Here is a 24,643-nt window from a genome sequence, read left to right as displayed (position 1 = left end):
AGAGGTTTGGCTAGCCAAGGACTGACATGTAGAAAAGAAAAATGTGTCCAGGGCCAAACTTTGTGTTAAAGTTCACCACTCCTTTAGAAGATATGGCATCTACCCATTAGGTACCTCAAGGATAATCAATGTTCCATTATTCCTTGAAGCCCACATTTCAATTAGTTTTGCTTTAATCTGTTCCAGCAGTTGAAAACAATACCACTATCTTGGCATCTAAGTTCCTTTATTTTTATTTTTATCCTTCGTACAGGGTATTGACGAAAAAGGAATATGCCAGTCCAAGAGAGGCTGTCTTAAGTAGAGGTTCAGAACAGGGTCTCTATCCAGGTTAAAATCCAAGTGTAAGTCTTGGCTTGACCATTTTCTAATGGTGAGGTCATGGTCAAGTAAGTTACCTTGTCTTTATATGACTTGATTTCCTCATCTATAAAGTGTAACAGAGTACCTGTAGGGTAGTATGACACTAGTTAAGATGAGTATATCTCATTAGAATTCTGACTTTAGAGAGTGCCTGGTATACAGTAAGCATCCAGTGTCACCTCTTAGTAAACATTGCTTATCCCCTAAGCCACTGAAGCATCTTATCATCCTTTTGCTCAATTATTTGTAGGATAGTGACCTCTTTGATTATTATAACTGAACTCTTTCTTGACCACGGCTTACCTCTCTCACTTTCCTTTCTCAACCCTTTTTCACTCTCCTCAACTTCTTCCTGCCCTTGTAACTGGTCCTGATTCAAAAGTCTCCCCTCTCTTCTACACAGTATCCAGCTCCTAACCCCAAACTCCAATAATTATTGAATACATTCCAAGACCCCTAATGGATACCCAAAGTCATGGACACACACACACACACACACACACGCGCGCGCGCGCGCGCGCACACACACGCACACACACACCAATTAGAAAGTTTGATTTATAAATTAAGCAAGTAAGAGATTAACAATACCTAGTAATAGGACAGAACAATCTCAGAGATGGAAGATTTATTCTTCAGATATTAGCAATCTCACATAAAACTTTTTTTTCTTTAGGTTGAAAACTTTTACCTTTTCATTTAAAGGAAAAACTTCATGGCTTTTCTTTGTCATATCCAAATGCCACCATTACTACTAGTGCTTTGGGAGCATTATCAAACATAATTAATATAATTGTATAATTAATTATAAATAATTATTAATTATTATATAATTAATAATTTTGAACACAAGTGCTATGATACTGTGACAGTTGATTTGATAACAGAGACTATTACCAAGTGACTAATGGGTAGGTAGCACATACAGCATGGATACACAGGACAAAGGTATAGTTCACATCCAAGGCAAGAAAGAGACAGGATGGAGCAGAATGGTGCAAGACTCTATCACACTACTCACAACATTGCACAATTTAAACTTATTAAGTATTTATTTCTGGGATTTCCATTGAATATTTTCATATCATTGTTGACTGGGTAACTAAAACCTTGAAAAGTGAAAAGGGACTTCTGTACCCTACACTGTCCCCATGTGGGTGCTCACAATGAATTAATGCCTTGAATCTAGACCCTCCCCCTCCCTTCCCAGCCTCTCTCCACACACCAACACAGCTCAAGATAGACCCAGGCATGAGTTCATCAATAACATTAGTCAAAAAGGATTGAACATGGTCGTCTGTATCTTTTTTCGTAGGGGTCTAATTCATTTTATTTTCTCTCTCTCTCTCTCTCCTATCTTTTACTCTGATTTTGATAAACATTTGTTGAAAATACATTTTGAAAAAAGTTTAGTTAGCAATGAAGTCAAATTTTTATTTAACTTCTAAGTTACATGTAAATTTTGTTTAACCATGTCCTGTGTGTAAAATCTTTCCATTTATCTTTTGTTTTGTTTGTTTATTTGGGGGTTGGTTTTTGGTTTTCAGTATTGGGGATTGAGTCCAGGGAAGCTTTACCACTGAGCTATATTCTCAGTCCTTTTTATTTTTGAGACAGGCTATCACTAAGTTGCTGAGGCTAGCCTTGAACTTGTAATCCTTCTGCCTCAGTTTCCCAAGTCACTGGGATTACACATGTGCACCACCATGGCCATCTTTCTTTTATGTTTATTGTGCAAATGCATTTCATGGGTTTACTACAAAAAATTAGTATCCAGTCTGGACACTAATGGTTTCACACTTCCTAATTAATAATCCTCCCACCTATGCTTATAAATAAAAATGTGACTTGCTGCTAATATTATTACTTAATCTTTCTTATACTTGATTATTCTAATCTTTTCATCAGTAATCTAAGCTGAAAATATGTCAGTTCCACAAATTGCATTCCACAGAAGGCAAATAATTCATTGATCCATTGTGAAATACAGTTTTCTGGGACTAAGACAGATTTGAAGGTGCATCAGTGTTCTTAAAGTGTTTTTGCTTATTACAATGTATGCCCCACGTAACACTGCAGATAGGAGGAGCACAGAGACTGAGAAGGAATTTCCCTACTTATTCACAGAAGAAAAATTGAACAGGGTTTATCAATCAAGGAATGCAATAGAAAAATAGAAGGAACACTTGAAATCGAATGATTTGGAAAGGAATTAGTTATTTAGGGATTGTTAACAAAGATAAGTATAGGACACATCTTAAGGAAAGTAACAGTAACCAGAAGTTTAGTAACAGCTGAACCATGATCACTTTAAGAAGGAAGCTTTTAACAAAACCTATAAGGAGAGAGTCCACTGCCTTACGAATAGTAAGAAAAGGTGCTTACGGTGAAAGGGCACAACCAGTTCAAGATGAGCATGCCAGTTGGGATGTCCAGGGAAATAAACACTCTAATCTCATTCTCTTCCTTTACCCCTTTTATCTCCTACGGGGAGCCTAACAGACAGGGAAGCCAGGGGGTATGGCATCTTAAGTGTTCACATATAAATTATCCAAACTGGAAAACGTTAACGGGGTGGTTAAAATTAATTTTAATTATTGAACAAAACATATACTACTTAATAATTACATCACCCTTGTAGATGCAGATCATGCAAGAAAAGATGAAACCACTCTACCAAAAACAATCCTACCACTCCACAGTCTATGCAAATCTGCTCCACCTCTGTTGGTACCACGAATTTCACAAGTACCTATCCCACATGGCCGCCTCCCCCATTAGACTCCTGCATGCCTCAGCAGGCATGCACAAAAACACAGCTGGCTGGTTCCCCAAGAAACCAGTAGGGTAACATCGTCAGACACTTCTGTCACCATCAGAAATCAGGAGCTAGCTGTCCCTAGCCACTTGTGTCCGAAGGCACAGTGTTAACCTGCAGGCTACCCTTGAAAGGGAGTTGTTTGTTAGATTACATCTGGAAAGGGGTCAGGGAATGACAGGCTAACTTTGAGTTCTATTTCCAATATTAACCACATAGTAAAGTAAGAAGTTTGCTCTCTGCCCAGGCATCTCATACAATACTAGACTCTAGAAACTAGAAATGCAAATCCATCCTGGCTTGTTTTAATGCAACTATTAATCTTCTGTATCATAAAAAAAATGAACATTCAGACACAAATGTTAAACTGATCAGAAGATCTATATCAGCCAAAATTTTTTTCCAGGCAAACAGCTCAGCTTTCCTGCACAGAGAATCAAGTAGGAAGGAAATATAGAAGGCCCAGTGGAAACCTACACAGAAAAGGAAGATTTGGGTCACCTTTGTAAGAAAAGAAAGAGTTGGAGTCTGTGGCCTTGCGATGTGAGGAGAGAGATCCTAGAATAGTTTTTTGCTATCAAGAGCAGGCGATTGAAAAGCCTTAACATCAAGTTTACCTCTAAATTAGTCCATTGCTTTTCCTCACACGGCAGAGACCTCCTAGGTTATATAGACTGATTCAGGAACATGCCTTGGAAATGGTAGAAAGGGCATCTAAGCCTTCTATCTAAGCCTCCATCCTCAAGGAACAGGATGTTTTAAAAGTTCTCAGTTAATACTATTTACAACTTGGAAACATCAAATATTTGGTATTTTTTTATTACATCCTCATTTCAAAAAGCTCATGTAATGTTTTTTTTTTTTCAGTTTCTGTTAATCTTCTCTACCCTGGATTTCTTTTATAGTTCCTAATCACTTTCAATGGATTCTGTCCACACTGAGGCCTGACATGATGAGCTTCATTGGAAAAGCAGAACAGGAGAAAAACTTTACTTTCAGACAAAGTAAAATCCGTATTTTAACTGATCCTGAAGTCAGGATATAAATAAAGCATTGTGGGTTACAGCACACGTGAGATAAATTTTTCAGATCAAATTTGTCAGTGGTTATCATTACAGTGGATATCTCCCTGTTATAAAAGTGTCTCTGGGTTTCGGCCAAGAACCCACTTACATGAAGCAATATTTGATAAGAATAAATTCCAATTAAGTGAACAAGGTTGTAGTTTGTCATAAAGAGATTTATGTGTGTCATTTAAATGTAGGCTTAATCTGTATTCTTTGTTCTGATTTAATGGAATATGTTTTGAGTTCCTACCAGAGGTCTGGTGCTACCAAAATTATTACATTGTAAGTTTTGAAACTATAAGAATATTAGTAGATTTATGGTTAGACAGATGAACATGTAGGCATTAAATTATTGAAATGGATTTAAACTTATATTTAAATTTAATTGGCAAAAATTAACCTGATCAAAATTGGTATACATGAAGTGTTTTATCTTTCAATCTTCTAGGAACTTAAGTGAAAATACACAAAATAAATTCATAGTGGAAGTACTTTTATTTATAAACTAAATTTTATATGTAATCCTACCAAGAAATCTTTACCTCTATACTTCATTTACCTACTAACCAATCTTACATACGACATAACATTTTTAAATTTTACATACACACACACATAATTTCTGAATCATGTATGGAATTCCTTTTAGTTTGGGGAAATTCAATAAGTGATTGATCCCATTCACAATTTTTATTAATGTGAGTAGTGGTCCCAAGCATCTCCTACAATTTGTAGGTCAACCAAGTGTCCCATGAGAGTGGAGGATAAATGCTTTGCATATTCCAGTAGAAGGTTCACGTCTACACATACCCTCAGGCCCTGCTGATTCAGTATGCATAGAATTGGGATCCCTATCTTCTTATGAGGACCCAAGTTGAGTAGTATCACTTGCTCATCCCTAGGAGGGCAAAGAATAGGCATACCTATTGACTGCTAGTGATAGACCCCAAATAAAGGTGAGGACAGAAGATGATAGCCTCCAAAGTGGGTTTTGTGAGACTAAAGGGAAATAGCTAACCAAAAAATAAGAGAAGAAATTTTCCAAAATATCACAGAAAATAATTACAAATGGTTCAACATAAGGAAAGGCAAACGAACATGTGGAAATAAGTTAATCTGACCAAAGGAAGAGGAAGATGTAAACAGATAACCTGTGCTTATATTATTTCCAAATAAAGACATAATAGCATTTTTAATCTTATATTAACAAATATAACCTTGGAATAGTTTACCCTTATGGAGTTCTGTGATGATCCATTTCCATGCAGCAATTTTAATTAATCTTCCCAAATAGCCCTGGGAGATATTTACCATAACCATCTTTATTTTACAGATGAGAAAAGTGGGCTGGGAGAGTTTTCTAGAACTCTTGCCAAAAGTCACCAAACTAATCAGTGGCAGCAGGGAACTTAGTACTTATTCATTTTCACCTCTAATTTTTTTGCCCTAGCCTTCGATCTTGAATTTACAATTAGCTCACTTCCTTCTACAAAGCGCCTTCAATTTCTTTCAGTGCCATCAGAGCACTTAGAGAGAATGTACAGCCAGTGGGTATTTAACGTGTGTAGCAACTGACTAGAATTAGGCAGGATATCAGCATGTTACTCAGGGCTGAGCCTACTACTGGAGGAGAATAATTAAAGCATTTCAAGGAAAACAGTGCTGTGAGTAAAAAACCTTCACCAGGGATGATTGTCTCAGTAATGCCCACCAGATCCTAAGAGGAGGGTTTCACACCAGCAAAACCTGTGACTCCAGCTAGAAAAGTTTTAAGCCTGGCTGAGATTGAAAGAGCCTTTATGGGAGGTACTGGGAAGGATGGAAACAGGCTTGACATGGAAGCACAGATGAATTACTGCTTCAGACAAGATGATGGATCATCTAGGGAACAGTGGCGCACACCTGCCTCTGGAGACTGAGGCAGGAGAATTGCAAATTCAAGGTCAATCAGCAACTTTGGTGAGAATCTGTCTCAAATTTTTTTTTTTTTTAATTTCTAAAAGGACTGAGGATTTAGTTCAGCACTTGCCTAGCACACACAAGGCCCTGGTTCAAAACCCTAGTACTGCCAAAGAAAAAAAGAAAAAGAAAGCTAAACAGCAATTTTGAGTCAATTACCCTCTGAATAAGTTATGTATTTTTGGCATTATCTTTACTGAAAATGAGAGTACATGACTATGGTATTCTGTAATTTTAAACTTTCATAGATCAGACTTAAAAAAAAAACAAAGCTATCTGGAATAGTCAATTAATATTTCTAAGTGGCTACCCTATGAAAATCATTGTACAAAACGAGATAAAAATAATTTTAAATAATTTGCTAATTTACAGGAGATGTGTTCATGTGTATGATGTATTCCTTGAAGATAGTCTTTTGGAAACAATTTCCATGTATCTTCCATTTTTTTCATTAAGAAACTAAGGTAAATACTAATGGGAACACGGGGAAGGATAAAGCCAGGGTGACCTTCAGGCTTCATCGTCTTATGTATAGCAGACAATGAGAGGAGACCTACACTCCAGTCTGGTTCCCATTTGGCAACTGATCCTCTGTAGCATTGGGAAAGTCATTTCACCTTTCCAGGTATAATGGCAAAAATGACAGAGAAAGAACTAGAGCGCTGTTTTCCAAAGTATATCGCATAGACTACCGTGGGTGTTTTAGCTGATACAGAGATAAACATTTTAAATTTTGGTAGTTATTTATTTTAGTGTAAATCATGGACAGTATGACCAACAAATCAAATGTATAGAATCATCCATTTTATTTTTATTTTTATTACTTAGAACAAATCAAATATAAAAGAAGAACTTTAAGTTTGATTTTCATAAAATATTAAACAATTTAGAGATGATAACATAAATATAGATATAAAATAGATATAATAGATGATAATACACATATGTTATATATGTGTATTTTCTGGGTATATAATATATATAGTATATTATATTATATATGAGTATATATATAATATATATAAAAATCTACATATGGATATAGAAACTACAAAGGTGGTATTCAAAGAACTGAAGTTTGGGACACATCACTGAATGAATTTCAAGTCCCCTCCACCATGAAGAACCTACATTTTCAACAAAAGAAGGGTGACTGTCAAAGCTAGAGAAATATTTCATAAACCAAAATAGATGATATCAGATTACCAATGAGACTCAGCTTGTTAATGAACTTCTTTGTTCAGATAAAGCAAACTGCAATCATTGAGGGGCTGAACCTCACAGGACCCAATGCGGGTTCCTACGGTAGCTGCCCTCGTTGAAGGTTTGTACCCATATCCCATCTTCCTTCAAAACCTTAGTAATTCTTCTCCTTCTTCCTAGAGTGATTTCAAAACAGTCTTTAAATGATAAAGAGATGGAATCAAGCCCATTTTTCCATGTACCTTATTTTCTTTTATGTCTTTCCCTGCCAAAATGTTCATCTCTAAATGTTCATCTCAGTCCTCATTGCGTCCCCCGGTGGCCTCTTGTGCACTCAGCTGGGACAGAGCCTGTTCCATCGCTAGGAGATTTTTCCTGTCCTTTCTATGGATGTGCTTACACATTTTGAAATTTCTCTAAATGTTTATTGAGAGAATAAAACGATAGTTTTATTCATTTATTTATTTTAAATTTTTGGTCTGCTGGGGCTTGACCTCAGGACCTTGTATATGTGAGAAAAGTACTCTACCAACTGAGCTATATCCCCAGCCCCAGAATGAGTGTTAAAAAGAAAAAAGGATAAATTATTCTGCCTCTAATTCTTCTAAGGATTAAACCACTGTTTAAAAAGCAAATGGGAAAAAAATTCCTATGTAATAATATTCCAGACACTTCTGTGTGGACATCTTTAATATTTGAAGTCATGCAAAACGGGCCTATAAAGAGAGAAAGCTCAAAATAAATGTTTGGGCTCTGTTGTGTACTAAGTGAACAACAATAACAAAAAAGTTAGCCCTTGGTGGAACCAGGAAGAAAATCTTTCACCCTGTTATGCATGCCCATTGTGAAGAGATTGACCTTCAAAGGGCCTCTTAGTTGAGATAGTTCATGTTACTGATTCCTAAGAATTGGAAAAAAAAAAAAAAAAAAAAAAAAATATATATATATATATATATATATATATAATTCAAATGAAGGAAATAGCATATCAAGAAAAATAGCATATTATAGACATAAAATTATACATTTTCTTAAATTCATCTAGAAGAAACTGGATCATTCAGAATAATTCAACCATGCAATTCCAAAAGAACATGTATGACTTATGCTGCTGTTTATGTTAGAAGCTTTTGTGTAGATGCTGTAAGTTCCCAAAGGCTTCTGGCTGAGGTCTTTCTGGAAGTGCAGAAAGCTCTCCCAGCAGCAGACCAAAGGAATCAACCTATGTCTATAGCATTTCCGCAAATCATGTCCAGATCAGCATTTCCCTAACCAGGCTTCACATCCCAAAACATAAACAGACATGCACACAGTCTAAACTCCCACACACAGCTTTAAAAGATCTCATTAAGAGAAAGCAAATTGTTTCCCTGTCTCTTACTAAACAATTTTCTTTTTAATGACTTTGAAAAAAAATTCAATCACAAAGCACTTACAACAGACCAACTTAAATGAAAATCTTTACACAAGAGGGCAATTAGAAGATTAGAATTTGAGGGGGTGGGACAGTGGTAGTTACAACCATAGAAAAGGTGGTTATCCTATCATTTGTATATCTCAGAGAACAACAAAAGAATATGAATGATTTTCCCCTCATTTGGAAGTTATTAGTAGACTTTGCTTTCTTCCATTGAGAAATAAGAGAAGAAAATATGAAGTTACAGTGAACCCATATGGCCAGCAGGAAAATCCTATTTAATTGCTTTATTGCCAAAAATGTTAAATCACTTCCTGAGGATGCAGTTCAAATGAAACATATGGCAGCTATTAGCAAAAGCTAACGAATTCAAAAATATGCTTTTTATGGGAGCTTTCTCAAAAGCAACAGTCAAACTTGTTATTTAAACTGTGTTACAGATACGCATTTGGTATGTTACTTCTACAAACTTCAATGAACACCTACTGGGTGCTAGTTTACACAGCAAGCTTACTTGGGAAGTTTCATTTTAAGCCCAGAAACAGAACACTTCAGCACTTCAGGATGAAGCCCCAAATCAAACCATGTCTCATCTCCGAAGTCAAAGGCAAAAAGCATCTCCCAGCCAATGTCTCCATCCCAAGGGTTCAATGCCAGAAAAACATCCCATTTCCACCTGAAAAGTCCCAATTATCTGGTACCTACTTATTTCTCACAATGCTACACCATTGATGGTGCTAATCATTGCCATTTAGCATTATTCTTTATCTTTTTCACATCTTGTTGTCAATTCAAAGTGAGAATTCCACAAACAAGAAAACTTTGCTAATGGTTTTTGTACCTAGCATAATGTGAGGCATGTAATTAAGAATCAGGAAATAGTTTTAATTAATTGAAAGTTAAATGTCAGTGTATTCTAATTTCTTTAATGCCTCTCATCTCTGGGAAATTTTAGAAATTTAGTCAGTTTACTTATAAATCATTTTCTAGAGAAACAATTTTCTTTCAAATTCAAAGTTTAAGTCAGTTCAGAGTATCCAGATGTTATTACTATGTGGTCTTATTTTAAAAGAGAAGTTCTCGAATTTTAGGTTCATTAAACTTTATCCATCTTTTCTCTACATTGTAATGTCACCATTGCAGTTATTAAAGGAAATGAGATTTGGGAGCAAAAGAATCGTACAGAAAATGGTGAGATTCTAAAGTAATTGGGATTGGCTACATGAGATATTGGCACTGGATATATGAAGGCTAAAATGGTTCTACTTCATAACTAAATTCGCTGATTAACATTTTTATTAAATTTATCAATGCCCAGTTATAGATTTCTTCAATCAAATAAAATATGGGAAAGACCTGTCTTGGTTGCTAGTCATTCTTGTGATTTGGGGCAAGACATTAACATTGTCTTAAATGCTTTAGCTGTAAGAAGAGAGAGATGAGATTTCTAAATATCCTAAACAGATATTCATCCACAGGTAGGTTGTTACTTAAGTCAATGTCTTATCATGGAACCTCTCCAAATTTTTTCCTCCTTCATTTCCCAACGCTCTAATTAGAGCAGCCTCAGAGGTCAAGGCGCCAGTCCATTGCTGATGGTGTGACATTATGAAAGTTACTTCAGTTTCTGGGACTTTAGAGGGTCGTTGTAAGAATTGAGGGAAAATTTACCCGTTAAAAATTGTGCCTTGGGGCTGGGGATGTGGCTCAAGCGGTAGCGCGCTCGCCTGGCATGCGTGCGGCCCGGTTCGATCCTCAGCACCACATACCAACAAAGATGTTGTGTCCGCCGAGAACTAAAAAATAAATATTAAAAATTCTCTCTCTCTCTCTCTCTTTTAAAAAAAAAAATTGTGCCTTACACTTACTAAGCCCCAAAGAAGTATTGGTTATTTTTCTACTGAGGAAGTTCCTCCATTCATCTCCCTTTAATTGCCAATCACTAAACTTCACTGCTTTGTCAATCAGGGAAAGGGTTTTTTTTGTTGTTGTTGTGGTGGTGATTGTTCTATTATTTGTTTGTTTGCTTTTCTCAAAGAGAAAACTTCGTTTAAAACTCTTGATCAATGGTAAATTGAGGAGTTAGACTTAATATATAGTACACAGTATGAAATTAATTTTGTTTTTATTCTTCTCAAGAGAGACACATTAAAAAGTAACCAACATCACCAAAACTGTAGGATAAATTTCTTGGAAAGGGTGAAAATGACCTTCCTGTTGTATTCAATCAGAGAAGTTCTTGCAATCAGATGACACACCTACCAAGGGAAAGATACTCAGAAGAATGCTTGGAAGCCTCTGCTGGCTATTTGATGAGCTGGGCCTGATCCTCCTACTGCTGACTAATATCCTGATATTCTTCATATGTGTACCTTTGTAAGGGTGCAGATTTGATGTTCAATCCAGAAAGCAAGTGTTGAACAAATAAATAAAACAGATTGAATCAAAACATGCTTCCAATATGCATAATTCTTGCCAAAACAAACCCCTCCCCTATTTTTATCTATAGAAAGTTTTACTTTATATGAATGATTATACCAATCTCCAGATCCACTGAATTCCAAAGGTGATGATCTCAGCAGTAATCATATCTCACAAAGATATGGGCAGCTTGATAATCATTGTTTCTGGAAATAAAAATTGATGTCATGTTCTTGCACTTATTAATTACACTTGGACCTCTTCTCTTGCTCTTTCACACACACACACACACACATACACACGCACACATTTATAACAAAATCACCCACATTATCCTGCTTTTCTTGCCTCATCTCTGTAGACTGTCTGCTAAAGAGGGGGAGAGAGGCACCGCTTTCAGACATATTGCTGTGGCTGGTTGTGGGAGGGGACATCAAATCTCAGTGGCTCAGATAGATTTATAAAAAGGCTTGCAGTTCAAGTTAATGAATAATTGAAGTAAGAACCAAAAATTCAGCTTCCTTAATTTGTTTTAGGGTATCCACAAAGGATAGAACTAGACAGTGATTTTTTTTAAGTCTTTTGAAACATCGCATTCTGAACCCTATTTTTAAAATAATGATCGTGATAACTGCTGGGAATGAAACTTCTAAATCTTTCCTATCAGCAAATTAACCCACTGGATCAACGCCCGTAGTAGTAAACAGTCAGAGCAGCTAGCGTTTTCCTGAGGACCTTTCGGGTTTTCTAGAGGTTCCAAATCTTGGCCTTTCAGCAACCCTGAGAAGTGGACGTGATTATCCTTGCTTTGTAAAGGAGGAATCTGAGCCTGGAAAGGTAAGACAGCTCATTCAAGTGCACACAAGAAATAAGGGACAGGGAAGAGATTTAACCAATTTGCCTTTTCTGCCTCCCAAAAATTGGACAAAGGAATTGAACTATAAAAATTCGACCCGATTTCTCCAAAGAGTGCTTTTTGTGTCTCTTACTACCAATGCCTTTTAAAGACAATATGGGTATATGTTAGTTTGAGTTATCTTCAGACAAGAAAATAATAACAAGTTGATTTACAGTCATCACAGGCGGATCTAATGACTTCCCAACAGTTCCACAGAGCTTATTTTTCTATATTGTCATGCTCTATTTAATTTTTCTACACATGTGATACTTTATTCCTAATGATGCGATTTATTGTTTCTTTCTGATAACATCAGAATTTTGTGTTTTTCTTTCCTTTTTCAGGCTATGCCAGGTGTTTCAGAGAAGGAAAAGGCTGGTAAGTTGACACTTTTGGTTTTTTTTTCATATTTCAGAATAAAATTCCATTTTAAAGTAGACATTTTATTAAATATCTAAAATGTATAAATTTCATCAATATCTTGGAAAATGTTATTGTTGAATTCCTGAAAAAAAATGAATTTATTGTGCTCCAAATGTAAGAAAAACCGTGTAACATAACATTAAAAATATGTAACATAACATTACATTATATAAGACTTCTCGTATCCTCATAAATACCTGCAACTGCATTTTTTAAGGAAAGCAATTCAATATTAATCAGTGTTGTGAAGAAACAGTCTTTGGAAACTGGTTGTTACTAATTATCAAGATTTATTTTTGAATCTTAAGTACATATTCAGTAACCATGGAAAAAGTCATACTTGATGTTTAAAGCTGATGCTATACTCTCAAATATATAGATATGAGGCAATATGGAGAACTGTATTAGAGATAAAATTATGTTTTTATGCTGTGTACTATGATTATAACTATTTAAGAATATCATGGAAAAACAGGTAAGGATTGATGAAAAACATGGAAATATGAAAATTAGATTCAGATTGGTGATCCAGTGTGCTTTTTAAAAATCTTTTGATCTTCCCCAATATTATCTTATGTATTCTAACTAAAACTAAAAAACAAAACCAGAGTAAAGATGTGCCAACAAACTTGAAGCATATCACACAATGCATAGACATTCGTGACGCTTAAGAGCCATGTTAAAAGTTTATAGTGTCATATAAGAGAAGATACAGTTTCAAGTGCCTTTGTACTAAAGCATAAGAGTTTGTCTGATATGATTTCGATACTGGGGATGTTCATCTTCTATTTCAGAGATCTTATTTTTGCTGCTAGATAATGTTCACAAGTTTTCATAGTTTGTTCCTTCTGTGAACTAAACTTTTCTCTCGTATTTAGTCTGTATCTGATTTCTTCAATAATGTTGAAAATGCTTCAGAATAGAAGGGAAACGTTGAACTGGCCTGATATTGTCAAGGCAAGAGGAAAACTGCTGTATTTAACAATATACTAGTATTCTATGGATTAAGTACAAATATTAAATAAATTGATGCTTTCTTTTTCCTGCATTTTTATTGGTACATTATAATTGTACATAATGGTGGGATCTGTTGTTACATATTCGTACACGAAACAATTTAACAATATAATTTGGCCAATATCATTCCCCATAAATGAATTTAAATTACAGTTCCAAAGCCCCAATCTTTAAATAGATTCTGTTGGCTATATATTTAGAAAAAGTAGTAAATAGTTAAGTGGGCATGTGCATCACAATGAGAAAGAAATGTAGCTAAAGTCCCGTTTTATCTTGGGTTATAACATTCTCTGTAATTCCCCTGATTAGTTGCAATTTAAACAAAGTATGTAACAGAGCAAAGTTGTCATCTTATTCCAGAATATCAGCAAATTCTTTCATACCCCAAAGGGAAAATTTGGATGTGACTTGTTGGCTGGTGAAGAGGAGAAAAAGGGAGTGGACAAGGCTGTCGTTGGAAGAGATAGGGAAATAAAAAGCTACCTCCTTCCTCTTTCATTGAAATGGCTTCAGTTTGAGAAAGAAACATTTCATTTTATCACACCTCTCTAATACTTTGAAAATTTTATTGCAACAAAGAATTAATTAGATGGGGAGCATAAGGACAAAACTATCATCATGGAAATTTTCTTCCTTGATGACAAAAAGAAACATGAACTTAAATAATGTCCTTCCTATAATATTTTAGATGATTTCTATAGTGATGTGGTGCAAATAAAAGAGTTAATAGATTCCGTTCCCTGGGGTTCCATAAATGCCTGTGAAAAGCAGGACTCACCAGTGGGCAGGTACAACCTGCCCCAGACACCCAGATACCCATCCCAGAACTCAGCAGCCTGAGATGAGCTGATCTGAACGGATCCTGTCTTCCCTTGTACATTAAAACAGCAGAATGACTAGGATTTTGATTTAAGAGTCCTAGAGAATGTGTTGTGTTTAGGAGAAAATATAATTTAATTTGATAACATAAATATAAGAAAGAAATTATTTCTTCAAAAATGTGAGTGAATTTGCCTGACAAGACAAATGCTTATGTTTGACTAATTTATGAGTGATGGTATCAGATTTGACAATTCAAAAGAGAATAGGATTTATTTCAAAAGTTGTAAAGGACAATAACTGTATAAGCCATCTAATTTTTGCATTTCTAAACTTTTTCATGCTCTATTTAAAATATGGTGAGTGTTCTGTACACAAATGTGAATCTCTTTATTCCTAGCTCTATGCATCTTTATTTTTAATCTCCCACTAGACAGTGGAATGGCCATGAAGGCAGAGGACCTTCTCAATCTTGGGGTGGGGGAAGCAGTAATTGAGCTCTTAAATAGGATTAGCTTCAGACCCACCCCGAAGGGGTGTCATTTTTTTCCCCATCTTGCTAAATGAATGTAGCCTATTGTTCCTTATTGAGAAAGTCTATTTTTAATCCTTGTGACCACTCATCCAAGCCAACTGGAACCAACTCTACCAGGCTTTGTAAAGCTCTAAACAGAATCATTTTGGGTACATTCCATTAATCCTCCCTGCATTTCAGTTATGTGTTTGTCCCCATGTGGGCTTTAAATAGCTGTCTTCTGTTATGACCCATGCTGCTGTGCTAACACAGCCAGTGGGCTCCATTCTGCTGTTCTCCTACCTCAGGAGCACAAACACTCCAAGGGGAAAACACTTTTGAAATAGCCCCCTAGATGCATTTGTTCCATAAGTTCTTATTAAACTACATTTTCTGGGCATTATATGAGGTTCTCTGGACCTAAGAGAAATTATGAATAAAATATGGTAACTGCCTCAAAGAAACTCAGATTCTAACTGGAGAATATCCTCTCAGGTAAGCATCTTCCTCTTCCTCTTCTCAACTGAGATTTTTTTTTTAAGTAGCAGGGATTGAATTCAGGGGCATTTAACCACTGAGTCATATCCCAGCCCTTTTTATTTTTTATTTTAAGATAGTATCTCACTAAATTGTTGAGATTGGCTTTGAACTTGTGATCCTCCTGCCTCAGCCTCCTGAGCTGAAGGGATTACAGGTGTGTGCCACCATGCCTGGCCCAACTGAGAATTTCTTATCCCACCTTGTTCAAAAGCTTCCTAGGAAAAGAATCATATGAAAGTATTATTTCTTGGAATCTGTATCAGAATGTGCATTTTAAGAATCTGAAATACAGTCTAAACAACTTGTTGTTAAAATATTAACTTCATTACACACTTGTATATATGTATACACACATACATATATTTGTATCCAATATATAATATAATATTTTCCTCTAACCCCCATCAGACACCATAATCTGTGCCTCTAAAGAGAAGGCCCAATGCCTTTGGCATATTCTCCAACACATCTGCTTCCTATCTGTGTGGCCTTGAGCAAGTTGCTTAATTTCCTCATTTATAGAGCATAAATAAAGAATCTGCCATGGTATTTTTGTAAGACAACAAATCTTGGTACAAAGTAGTTCTAAAAAATGGTAGCTATTTTTTATGATGATTAGCTGTGTTCATGATCTCTGTGTGTCCGGAGAGCTAGCTCTCTGCTGTCTGTGTGTGTCCTAGAAGTCCTTAATGCTTCCTCAGGGCATGGAGTGACAGCTAACCAGCCATTCATGTGGAAGACAGAGATGCTCCCTTCACAAGTCCTCTGAGTGGGGTTAATTCAGACAAAGGTTGTCACAGTAGAGGCAGAGTTGGTCACATTTAACCCCTCATTAGAAATTATTTTCTCTACAAGGCTGATATTCTTTTTTGTGAACAGATAATCTTGAATTTTTGCAAAAGATTAGTCCCTGGGAAATGTATACCCTCTGTCCCATTTTCCCATGACTTGCTTATCCTCCTCAATCCCCAATCCCTGGGGAAATTGGAGCCTATCTACCCAGCAGCCCTTTTGGATCCTATCTCCCTCACTTCCTGCACATAATCCTTGTCCATTTTTCCTACCATTGCTTTGGTTCAGGGCTCTACTTCCCATAGAACTTTTGCAACAGTATCCAGAACTGGTCTCTCTGCTTTATCTTTACACCCATCTTCTATCCACACTGTGATCTGACCTTTCTTGGAAAAGCAGGACCTAATCATACCAATTACTGCTCATTTTACCTGTCTGTGCATTGTCTATAAAATAAGATAGAACTTTCCTGCTTGACATACCTGGATATTAATAATCTGGATGCAGTATAAAGTATTGTACTGGGTATAGAAATTTTGCCCCTCAGATCCACTCCCTGCCTTGCTTCTCCCTGGCCAGTGTGGACTAAAGCTTCCATCCTTTCTGTCTTCCCCAATCAGCCAAGGAGGAGCCTCAGCAAGAGACTGGGTATGGGGGCGTTGGGCCATTGAATCTGGGTGTTTCATTCCCTCAACTGCCTCGCATCACTGATAGTGTGACCTCCTGTTGCCCACAAGTTTCCAGGCTCTGACAACCACTCTCTCCTCTTGCCCTGTGGTTTCCCTACACTTTTATAAATAGTTTCTTTGTTAAACTCCCCTCAGTTTACCCCATGTGCCATTCATTTCCTATTAGGAGCTTCCTGGATATACATAGCAATATTTCCCCTTCTTTCTATTCCTTTGTTGGTTGATTGGTACAACTACAGCCACCACATCCAATGACAGAGACCCTTATAACTCTTTATCTTTCTACTTCTGCCTCCTCTGTTGCATGTACTTGTTGAAAAAATTACAGTTGCCATACAGAAAAGAGAGAAGTAGAGAGAAATTTGTCTAATCTAGAAAAAAATAATGACTGTTTTTTTCTGCCTCCTAAATGAACATAGTTATGCTTCATACTTTGGGGAGAAATATATAGGTCCTTATGATTTATAAAGTGCTCTCTATCGAATAATAGAAACATGTAACTGAGAAAATAAGTACTTCAGCTTGGCCATTAAAATGTGACTCTGAACATATTTGAAAAGTAGTAATATGGAGTAATGTGAAATTTCTCATTCTAAAATTAAATCACAGGATACCTTGCAAATTTTGTGAAGCTACATGTCAGTTCATGGACCATTATCATTAGCCAAAAATGGTATTTTCCCCTGTCTTGAAATGCTTATTGTTTCATTAGACTTGACAATACTATCACCTCCTTAATGTAATGAATTATTTCCCAGTCAGAGACCATCATCACTGATTATTCTGTGGTCCTAAAAGCACTGCATGTCTCATTTTCTTGCTTGGCTGTCCTCTTCTCCATCTGTGAGATTTTCTTGTTCAGGAATATTGTCTTCATGTTCTCTGTAACCAAAACAACTGCCGTTATATAGTGTATAATCTGTAGATATGTATTAATCAGTAAACTAATATCACAGAGATGCTTTAGTTTCCATGTCAATGATTTAACGTCAACATAGTTCTAAAATTTTTATTTAACATTCTCTTCCTTTCACTCCATCACTCCTGTTACCCCCCCCCCATTGACTGCCAAATATCTCAGCAAGGTACTTAATGGTGCTATTTGGGGATATATCCCATTCAAATGTATAAAAAGGTACCACTGAAAAAGATGACTTGGAACCTGATTTTGGTTGTATTCATAGGCCATTTTTGCTAGAATGTTTGTTCTGCCTCAAGGTGATTTGTTTGGCCAGAAAATATTAAAAATCAAGATAATGAATTATAGCTTGAAACACTTGTGAAAGGTATCTTTCAGAAGTATATAACAGAGTTATAGTCTCTCCAAACTTTGTGTTGTGCCTAGCAAGGCAGAAAATAGAAATCAAACAGTTCTTTGTGACACATGTGTGAGAGAATAAATTAGGGTTTTCATAATTTCATTCCATGCTTCTTGTAAACATGCTAAATAACAAACCCAGACTTGGTGTCTTTTGGTATTAATTTTCTTGGCTGCCTTTGATCGCCAAGAAGGGAAATGCAGATGACAAAAATAAGATCTAAAATGGAAAGACACTTCTGCCTTTGTCAGTCTGATCATCATTGCTTGGATTCAGAGAGTTATCAATGTGATCTGTTTCACTCTGTGCCATGGTCCAATATTTACAGATCCAAAGAGATTTGATTAAAAAAAAATCACAGGATTGCTGTATTTCAGAATTCTTTGAAAAATTCTACCCTGTTGCATGTCTTCATTTGGTATGCATTAGATTGTTTTATTGTTGTCTCACTAACATGTGAACACCTTGAAAGACAGAGTTTTCTTTCACTCAGTTCTTTATTTTCCATGCCTGGTTTTATTGCAGTTGCTTGACATTGGGTAAATAAAAAAATAATTGCAATCATTGAAAATTAGCCAAAGCCTTCCTCTCTTATAACTGATGCTCCCAAAGCCAAATGTACCATCTTCTAATTCTACTCTAAGGGAAGCACCTATTGTAACAGCAAAGATTGCCCCCCACACACACACACACCCAAGCTGTTAGGATTAGGATTCTGGGATCTGAAAAGTGTCTTTATCTGGCCAGTCTGGGTTTTGGCCAACATTCTAAATTCTTTATTCCCTTTCACTCTCAGAAAATGAATTTCACTATTTTAAACTAATGGCTTATAAATACTCATTGCTTCATTTTTTAAAAAGTATTATGCTCTCTACTTGACTGTTTTCTTAGGAGGAAGGAATTTAGGGTATGCCCACACATAACCTCTTGGTTCCTCTGAAACCTAATGTAAACTAATCCTTGAAAAGTTGTCTGTGGTTGACTGGGTTGTTGAGAGGAAATACATTAGCTTTCAGGTATCAAGGAATTCAGGGAAAATATAAGCAAGCTATTCTTAAATACCAAAGATCTTGAACTCAAGTTTTAAAAAATAAAGGTAACTTCTAAATGTTCCTTAATTTTCTATCAGCTTTTCACTTACTGCTAAATAGGTGAAACAAATTTACTTTTTCACCAGAATCAATAAAATATAACTTCTTTTCCTCTCAATTATATTTCAAGCAAAACTGATGTGTGATACTTGTTTTTTAACAAGTTCCACTTGAAATGTTGCATCTTGCACTTGTGACGGTTCTCCCCAGGTCTCTGAAAGTGTTACTTCCCTGGTATCTTTCTTGTGATATTTAATGTTTCCTAGGATGCCTTTCTGTTTGTGAATTACCTTCCAGGTCAGGCTGTGAGCTTCTTCAAGTCAGAAGCCTCCATTTTATCTTACCACTCAGTGTGGTGATTTGCAGAGAGCAGGTTCTCAAGCAATGGTTTTGGAATGATCTCCTTATTTGGCACACCAACCACTCCTGCAGGCACTCAGTAAATCTCTTTTCTATCAATAACCAGGATTTTTCACAAATATTGGACGAGCTCGATATTTCTTCTGAAGTTTTTCTTATTCCATAAAGTCTTGTGGACATTTAGGCCCTCCCATGAATCCTTGCAAAGAATAGCTATCCATGGTATAAAGAGAATGCTATGAACTACTGATGTGGGCCAATTAAATACTTTTGCATTTCCATATTTTAACAGCCATTAGCCTTTTATCTGTTAAAAAAAATTAATTTGTCACTTTCATCCTGCCTGAAGAAAGACAATTTATGAAAAAAGCACCCGCCCTTTGGTACTGGGGATTGAACTCAGTGGCACTAGACCACTGAGCCACATCCCCAGCCCTATTTTGTGTTTTATTTAAAGACAGGGTCTCACTGAGTTGCTTAGTGCCTCACTGTTGCTGAGGCTGGCTTTGAACTCGCAATCCTACTGCCTCAGCCTCCTAAACCATAAGGATTACAGGTGTGCACCAAAAAAAAAGCCCTTTGTATCATTTAGAAAGCAATAAAAATTTTTCATTTAGTCTGAAGTCATCTCTGATCATTTCTTGCAGTTTTTAGCTTTATAGAATTTCCAGTGCATTGGTTGTAGTTCAGTTACTTTTATTAATTGATAGTGTGAATATATATGCAAATACATGCTACAAGGTAAACATTGATTGATTCTAGCTTCTTTGGAAGTTATATGGAACAATGTATGAATTTGACCTGCTGAAGTATGAAATTATCTGTAATTCTGCTGGCATGATTATACCTTTCTCTGACCCTCCATGGATCGAAAGAACTTTGATTTGTTTTTTCTGCATGTAAAAGTTTAAAATCAATGTCTCTTCCAGGTGGATCCATGGCCATTTCTGTGCAGAATTAAGAAATGACTTTAGTATACGTTGTCCAAATGGGAAATCCTAGATAGTCATTAAAATCGTAATAAACTGGGCTGGGGATATAGCTCAGTTGGCATAGTGCTTGCCTGGCATGAATGAGGCCCTGAGTTCAATCCACAAAAAAAGAAAAGAAAAAAAATTATAACAAACTAACAAATGCCCAGTAAAAAAGACTGATTCCAGGCTGGATTGTGGCTCTGTGGTAGAGCTCTCGCCTAGCATGTGTGAGGCACTGGGTTCGATCCTCAGCTCCACATAAAAAAAGAAACAAAATAAAGGTATTATGTCCATCTACAACTAAAAAATAAAGAGAAAGACTGGTGCTGCTATCCCGCTCTTGGGTGTCAGTTGTCAGAAAATTAATCACTGTTTCAGGGAAAGAGTGGATCGTGGATTAAAGGAGCTCTTTTGTCTTGACTACTATAATCAGGTAGAAAAGATCTCACAGAAGTCCTAACGTGCAGATTTAGCAAAATTGTCACCCAGGAGTCCTCAATGAGGTATTGTTTTTTGTTTTTAAAATTCCTCAACTTTGAGCTCCCCCAGAAAACACAGTGACTGCCGACTGCTCATGTTTTAAACCTCTTCTTCCTATAAATGTTAAATCAATTCTTTCCTATGGATTTAAGAAAATAGATAAATGGAGGATAACAGTACAATTCATCACCTCATTTTTTAAATCTCCCGCCTCTTTACATCTATGGTCTTCTCTGATATGTTTGTTAAGTGTTTCCCCCTCCGGGCTATGATTTTCTGAAAGGTAGACATTTTTTCTGCACCTCTGTTATGTCAACCTCTTAAGGGGCGTTTGACAAATTACGTGTGTCGTCGAATGAATGATTGAATGGAAAATAATAGCAAGCCTTTGCTCTATGCCTGCACTTATGGAAGCACTTTATAGACATAAACTCCATTTAATCCTCTAGCCACCCTGTGAGGTAGGTGTTTGTGTTATCCACCTTATACAGTGAGGAATTCTGTGCTCAGTGAGGTTTCTGAAGACACCCCAAGTTACACTGTGGCCTTGCAGGATTCATCCAGCAATGCCAACTGCAGTGTCTCCTCTTAACCACTCTGCTGTGTGGTGGTCAAATGCCAAGACTCCTCAGGCTGACGGATACGTTTTCCATAACCTGGCCTTACTCTTCCTCTGCAACCTTATCTCCCACCCTCCTCTAACACGTACCTTCCTCTGTAGCCATGGTAACAACCTCCCAGTTCTCCTGAATTTGCTTCTGCATAACTCGACCTTTGCTCCTCCTGTTTCCTTTCTAGAAATTATCTCCCCCACTCCCCAAGGACTCATTTGTGTCCCACTTCCACCATGAGGTCTACTATGATAACCCCTGCTCATATGAATTTCATACTTTTTGAAATGATACACCTATAGTGTACAGAGTCTGAACTGGTCATTTTCATAATTAATCCTAGATGTTCTGTCATTGTCCTTTGAGTGTTTTCTTTGTCTCAGTCCTTCCTCCCAACAGTCTTTTAAGTATCTTAAAAACATCACTTAGTTCAGGGCTTCGCACCTAAAAAGAACAAATTTAATGAATAGGTTTTATTTTAGAGCAGTTTTAAGTTCTTAGCAACACTGAGTGAGAAATATTGTTCAAACTATGAGATTCCAATAAAGGTGAAAGTAAGGAGATGGTAAGATCAGAGATGACCAGTGGCTTGCAGGGAAGGAGGAAGGAGTAGGCATGGCACAGCAGATTTTTAGGGCAGTTAAACTACTCTGTATGGTGCCATCATGATATAATTAGTATGCAGTCTTTTCAGATTGGCTTCTTTCACATAGTAATATGTATTTAAGGTCTCTCCATTTCTCTTCTCAGCTTGATAGAGAATTTCCTTTTAGTGCTGAATAATATTCCATTGTATGGACACCTAATAGTCCCCCTCTATCCATGGAGAATTCGTTCGAAGCTTCATGAAGTCACAGAGTGTACAGAATACTACATGTACTATGCTTTTTTCCTGCACGTGGGCTAGTAAATGACTAACAGCCAACATGCCAAGCAAAGGGATGTTCAAAACCCAGGCATGAGAGAGCAGGCCAGCAAGAGATTTCATCGCACTATTCAGAACAGCACATAATTTACTTACGAATTATTCATTGCTGGGATTTTCCATTTACTGTTTTCAGACCACATGTAACTAAAACCATGGTAAACAAAACCCTTGATAAGAGGAGACTTCTATACCATTATTCAATATATTATTAATGTAAAAAACTTTTTTTTTCAAAAAAGCTCAAGGACGATGAAATATGTTACACACTTTGCTAATGTTTACTTCTGCCCTTTTTCTTTAGGCAAAAGTAACTTTCTTCTCTTTGTCATTGACTTACTTAATTTCTCTTCGTTGGAATTTTTCAAGCTTTTGAAAGAAAAATATCACTATTAACTATATTATAGACAGCTATAATTTATAACAGTAGGTGAATAGCACTTCCTGTTCAGTGGTGAGGAGAGAGCAAGGTGTTTTTTAAAATTTCACGAAGCTGCTTAGTGAGCACTTAAAAAAAGTGCTACATGAATCTCTCCTGTTGCAAGACTGCTGTTTTCTCTCTTCTCTGGGCCTTACATCACCACTTGCCCCACCTCCAAGTATACTGATAAAAGTATGACAAAGTTAGTAAAACTATAATATTTCATTCAGTTTATACAGGCTACATATTCCTGTCTTTGTGTCTTTACTCTCAAAATAGGCTTTTGTTATCTTTTTCTCCAAATCTTGCTCTTCCTTCAGGGATTAGCCTGAGTACCGCTTTTTTGCATAAAGCCTTCTACAACTGAACTCCCCTTAGTCTCAGACTACTTTCATTGCTTGTCTTATCTGCAGTCCCTGAAAGGAGCAGTCAGTGTGCTTTGTGACCCCCTCCCTATCTTAATCTGGGGTCAGAGTCAATTGGCCTACAGTGGACAGGGTGGGAATGCAGATCCCCTGGACCACAGGCCAGAGAATGTATTGGCTGCCCAGTAGCCAAGTAAATCTCTTCTCTTCTTTCCCTTTCCCCTCTCTCCCTCTTCCCCGCTTCTCTCATTTAAATCATGGGCTAGAGTCTCAATCTGCAGCAGGTGTTTTAGTTAATGGTTCATTGTGAGCTGTGAGCTGAAGCAAACCATTCTGGAAAGAGCACCAGGATTATGGAGTGACAGGGCCAAGACAGAGAAATTAGAGACAATGCAAACTAGAGAAAGATGGAGGAAGTAGACTCCAACGAAGATGACTCCCTGAGTGTCAGTTCCAGTTCTCAAGATACTTCTGGCCCACACCTGCACAATGTGTCTGCATCTTTACATCTTAGGACCTCTATTTTAATTGGACCTAATATGAATGAATTCCTTGTACTTGAATGATTAGATTCTTCTTCTAATCTGGCCGAGCATGGTGGCAGATACCTATAATCCCAGAGGCTCAGGAGACTGAGACAGGAGATCCCAAGTTCAAAGCCAGTCTCAGCAAAAGTGAGGCTCTAAGCAACTCAGAAAGACCCTGTCTCTAAATAAAATACAAAATAGGGCAGGGGATGTGGCTCAGAGGTTGAGTGCCCCTGAGTTCAATCCCCAGTACCCCACCCCCCCAAAAAAAATTTCCTGACTGTACAATTATGATACAAAATGATCTATCAATTCCCAGCAGCACAAAAAATTATCTATTACTTTATTTTCATGTGATGTTTTGAATCATTCCCTGTTTCTGGTATAAGTACTCTGTCTCCCAAAATATATGCAGCCACATTTTTGTTTTCTATTTACTTGGTCGTTTTATTTCACAGGATCTAGAAAGATCAGTGGATATTCAATGAATTCATAATTTTCACAATGAGACTATCTTCTTAGGTTACAGAGCCATATTTTTAGTTCATAATTACATTTCAGCCCATGGAGTATCTTTCCATTCCATCTCTTTTAGCTGCTCTCATCCAAATCAGTACCATCATACCTTGA

The 24,643-nt window shown here is 36.7% G+C and overlaps 1 protein-coding gene across 6 annotated transcripts in view; it reads left to right on the top strand.

Annotated features, from left to right (window-relative positions):
* Positions 1–24,643, top strand: part of DLC1 (DLC1 Rho GTPase activating protein) — a 391,806-nt gene that overhangs the window by 183,943 nt on the left and 183,220 nt on the right. For all 6 annotated transcript variants that reach the window (XM_081269380.1, XM_081269382.1, XM_081269381.1 and 3 more), the window contains exon 5: positions 12,491–12,524. In XM_081269380.1, the coding sequence (XP_081125506.1) occupies positions 12,491–12,524 (34 nt within the window). The remainder of the gene's footprint in view (positions 1–12,490; positions 12,525–24,643) is intronic.

This window comes from Spermophilus citellus (assembly GCF_964194105.1).
Source record: "Spermophilus citellus genome assembly, chromosome: 16".
Classification (NCBI taxonomy): Eukaryota; Metazoa; Chordata; class Mammalia; order Rodentia; family Sciuridae; genus Spermophilus; species Spermophilus citellus.
Note: the sequence above shows the minus strand (reverse complement) of the source record. Positions and strands in the feature narration are given on the sequence as shown.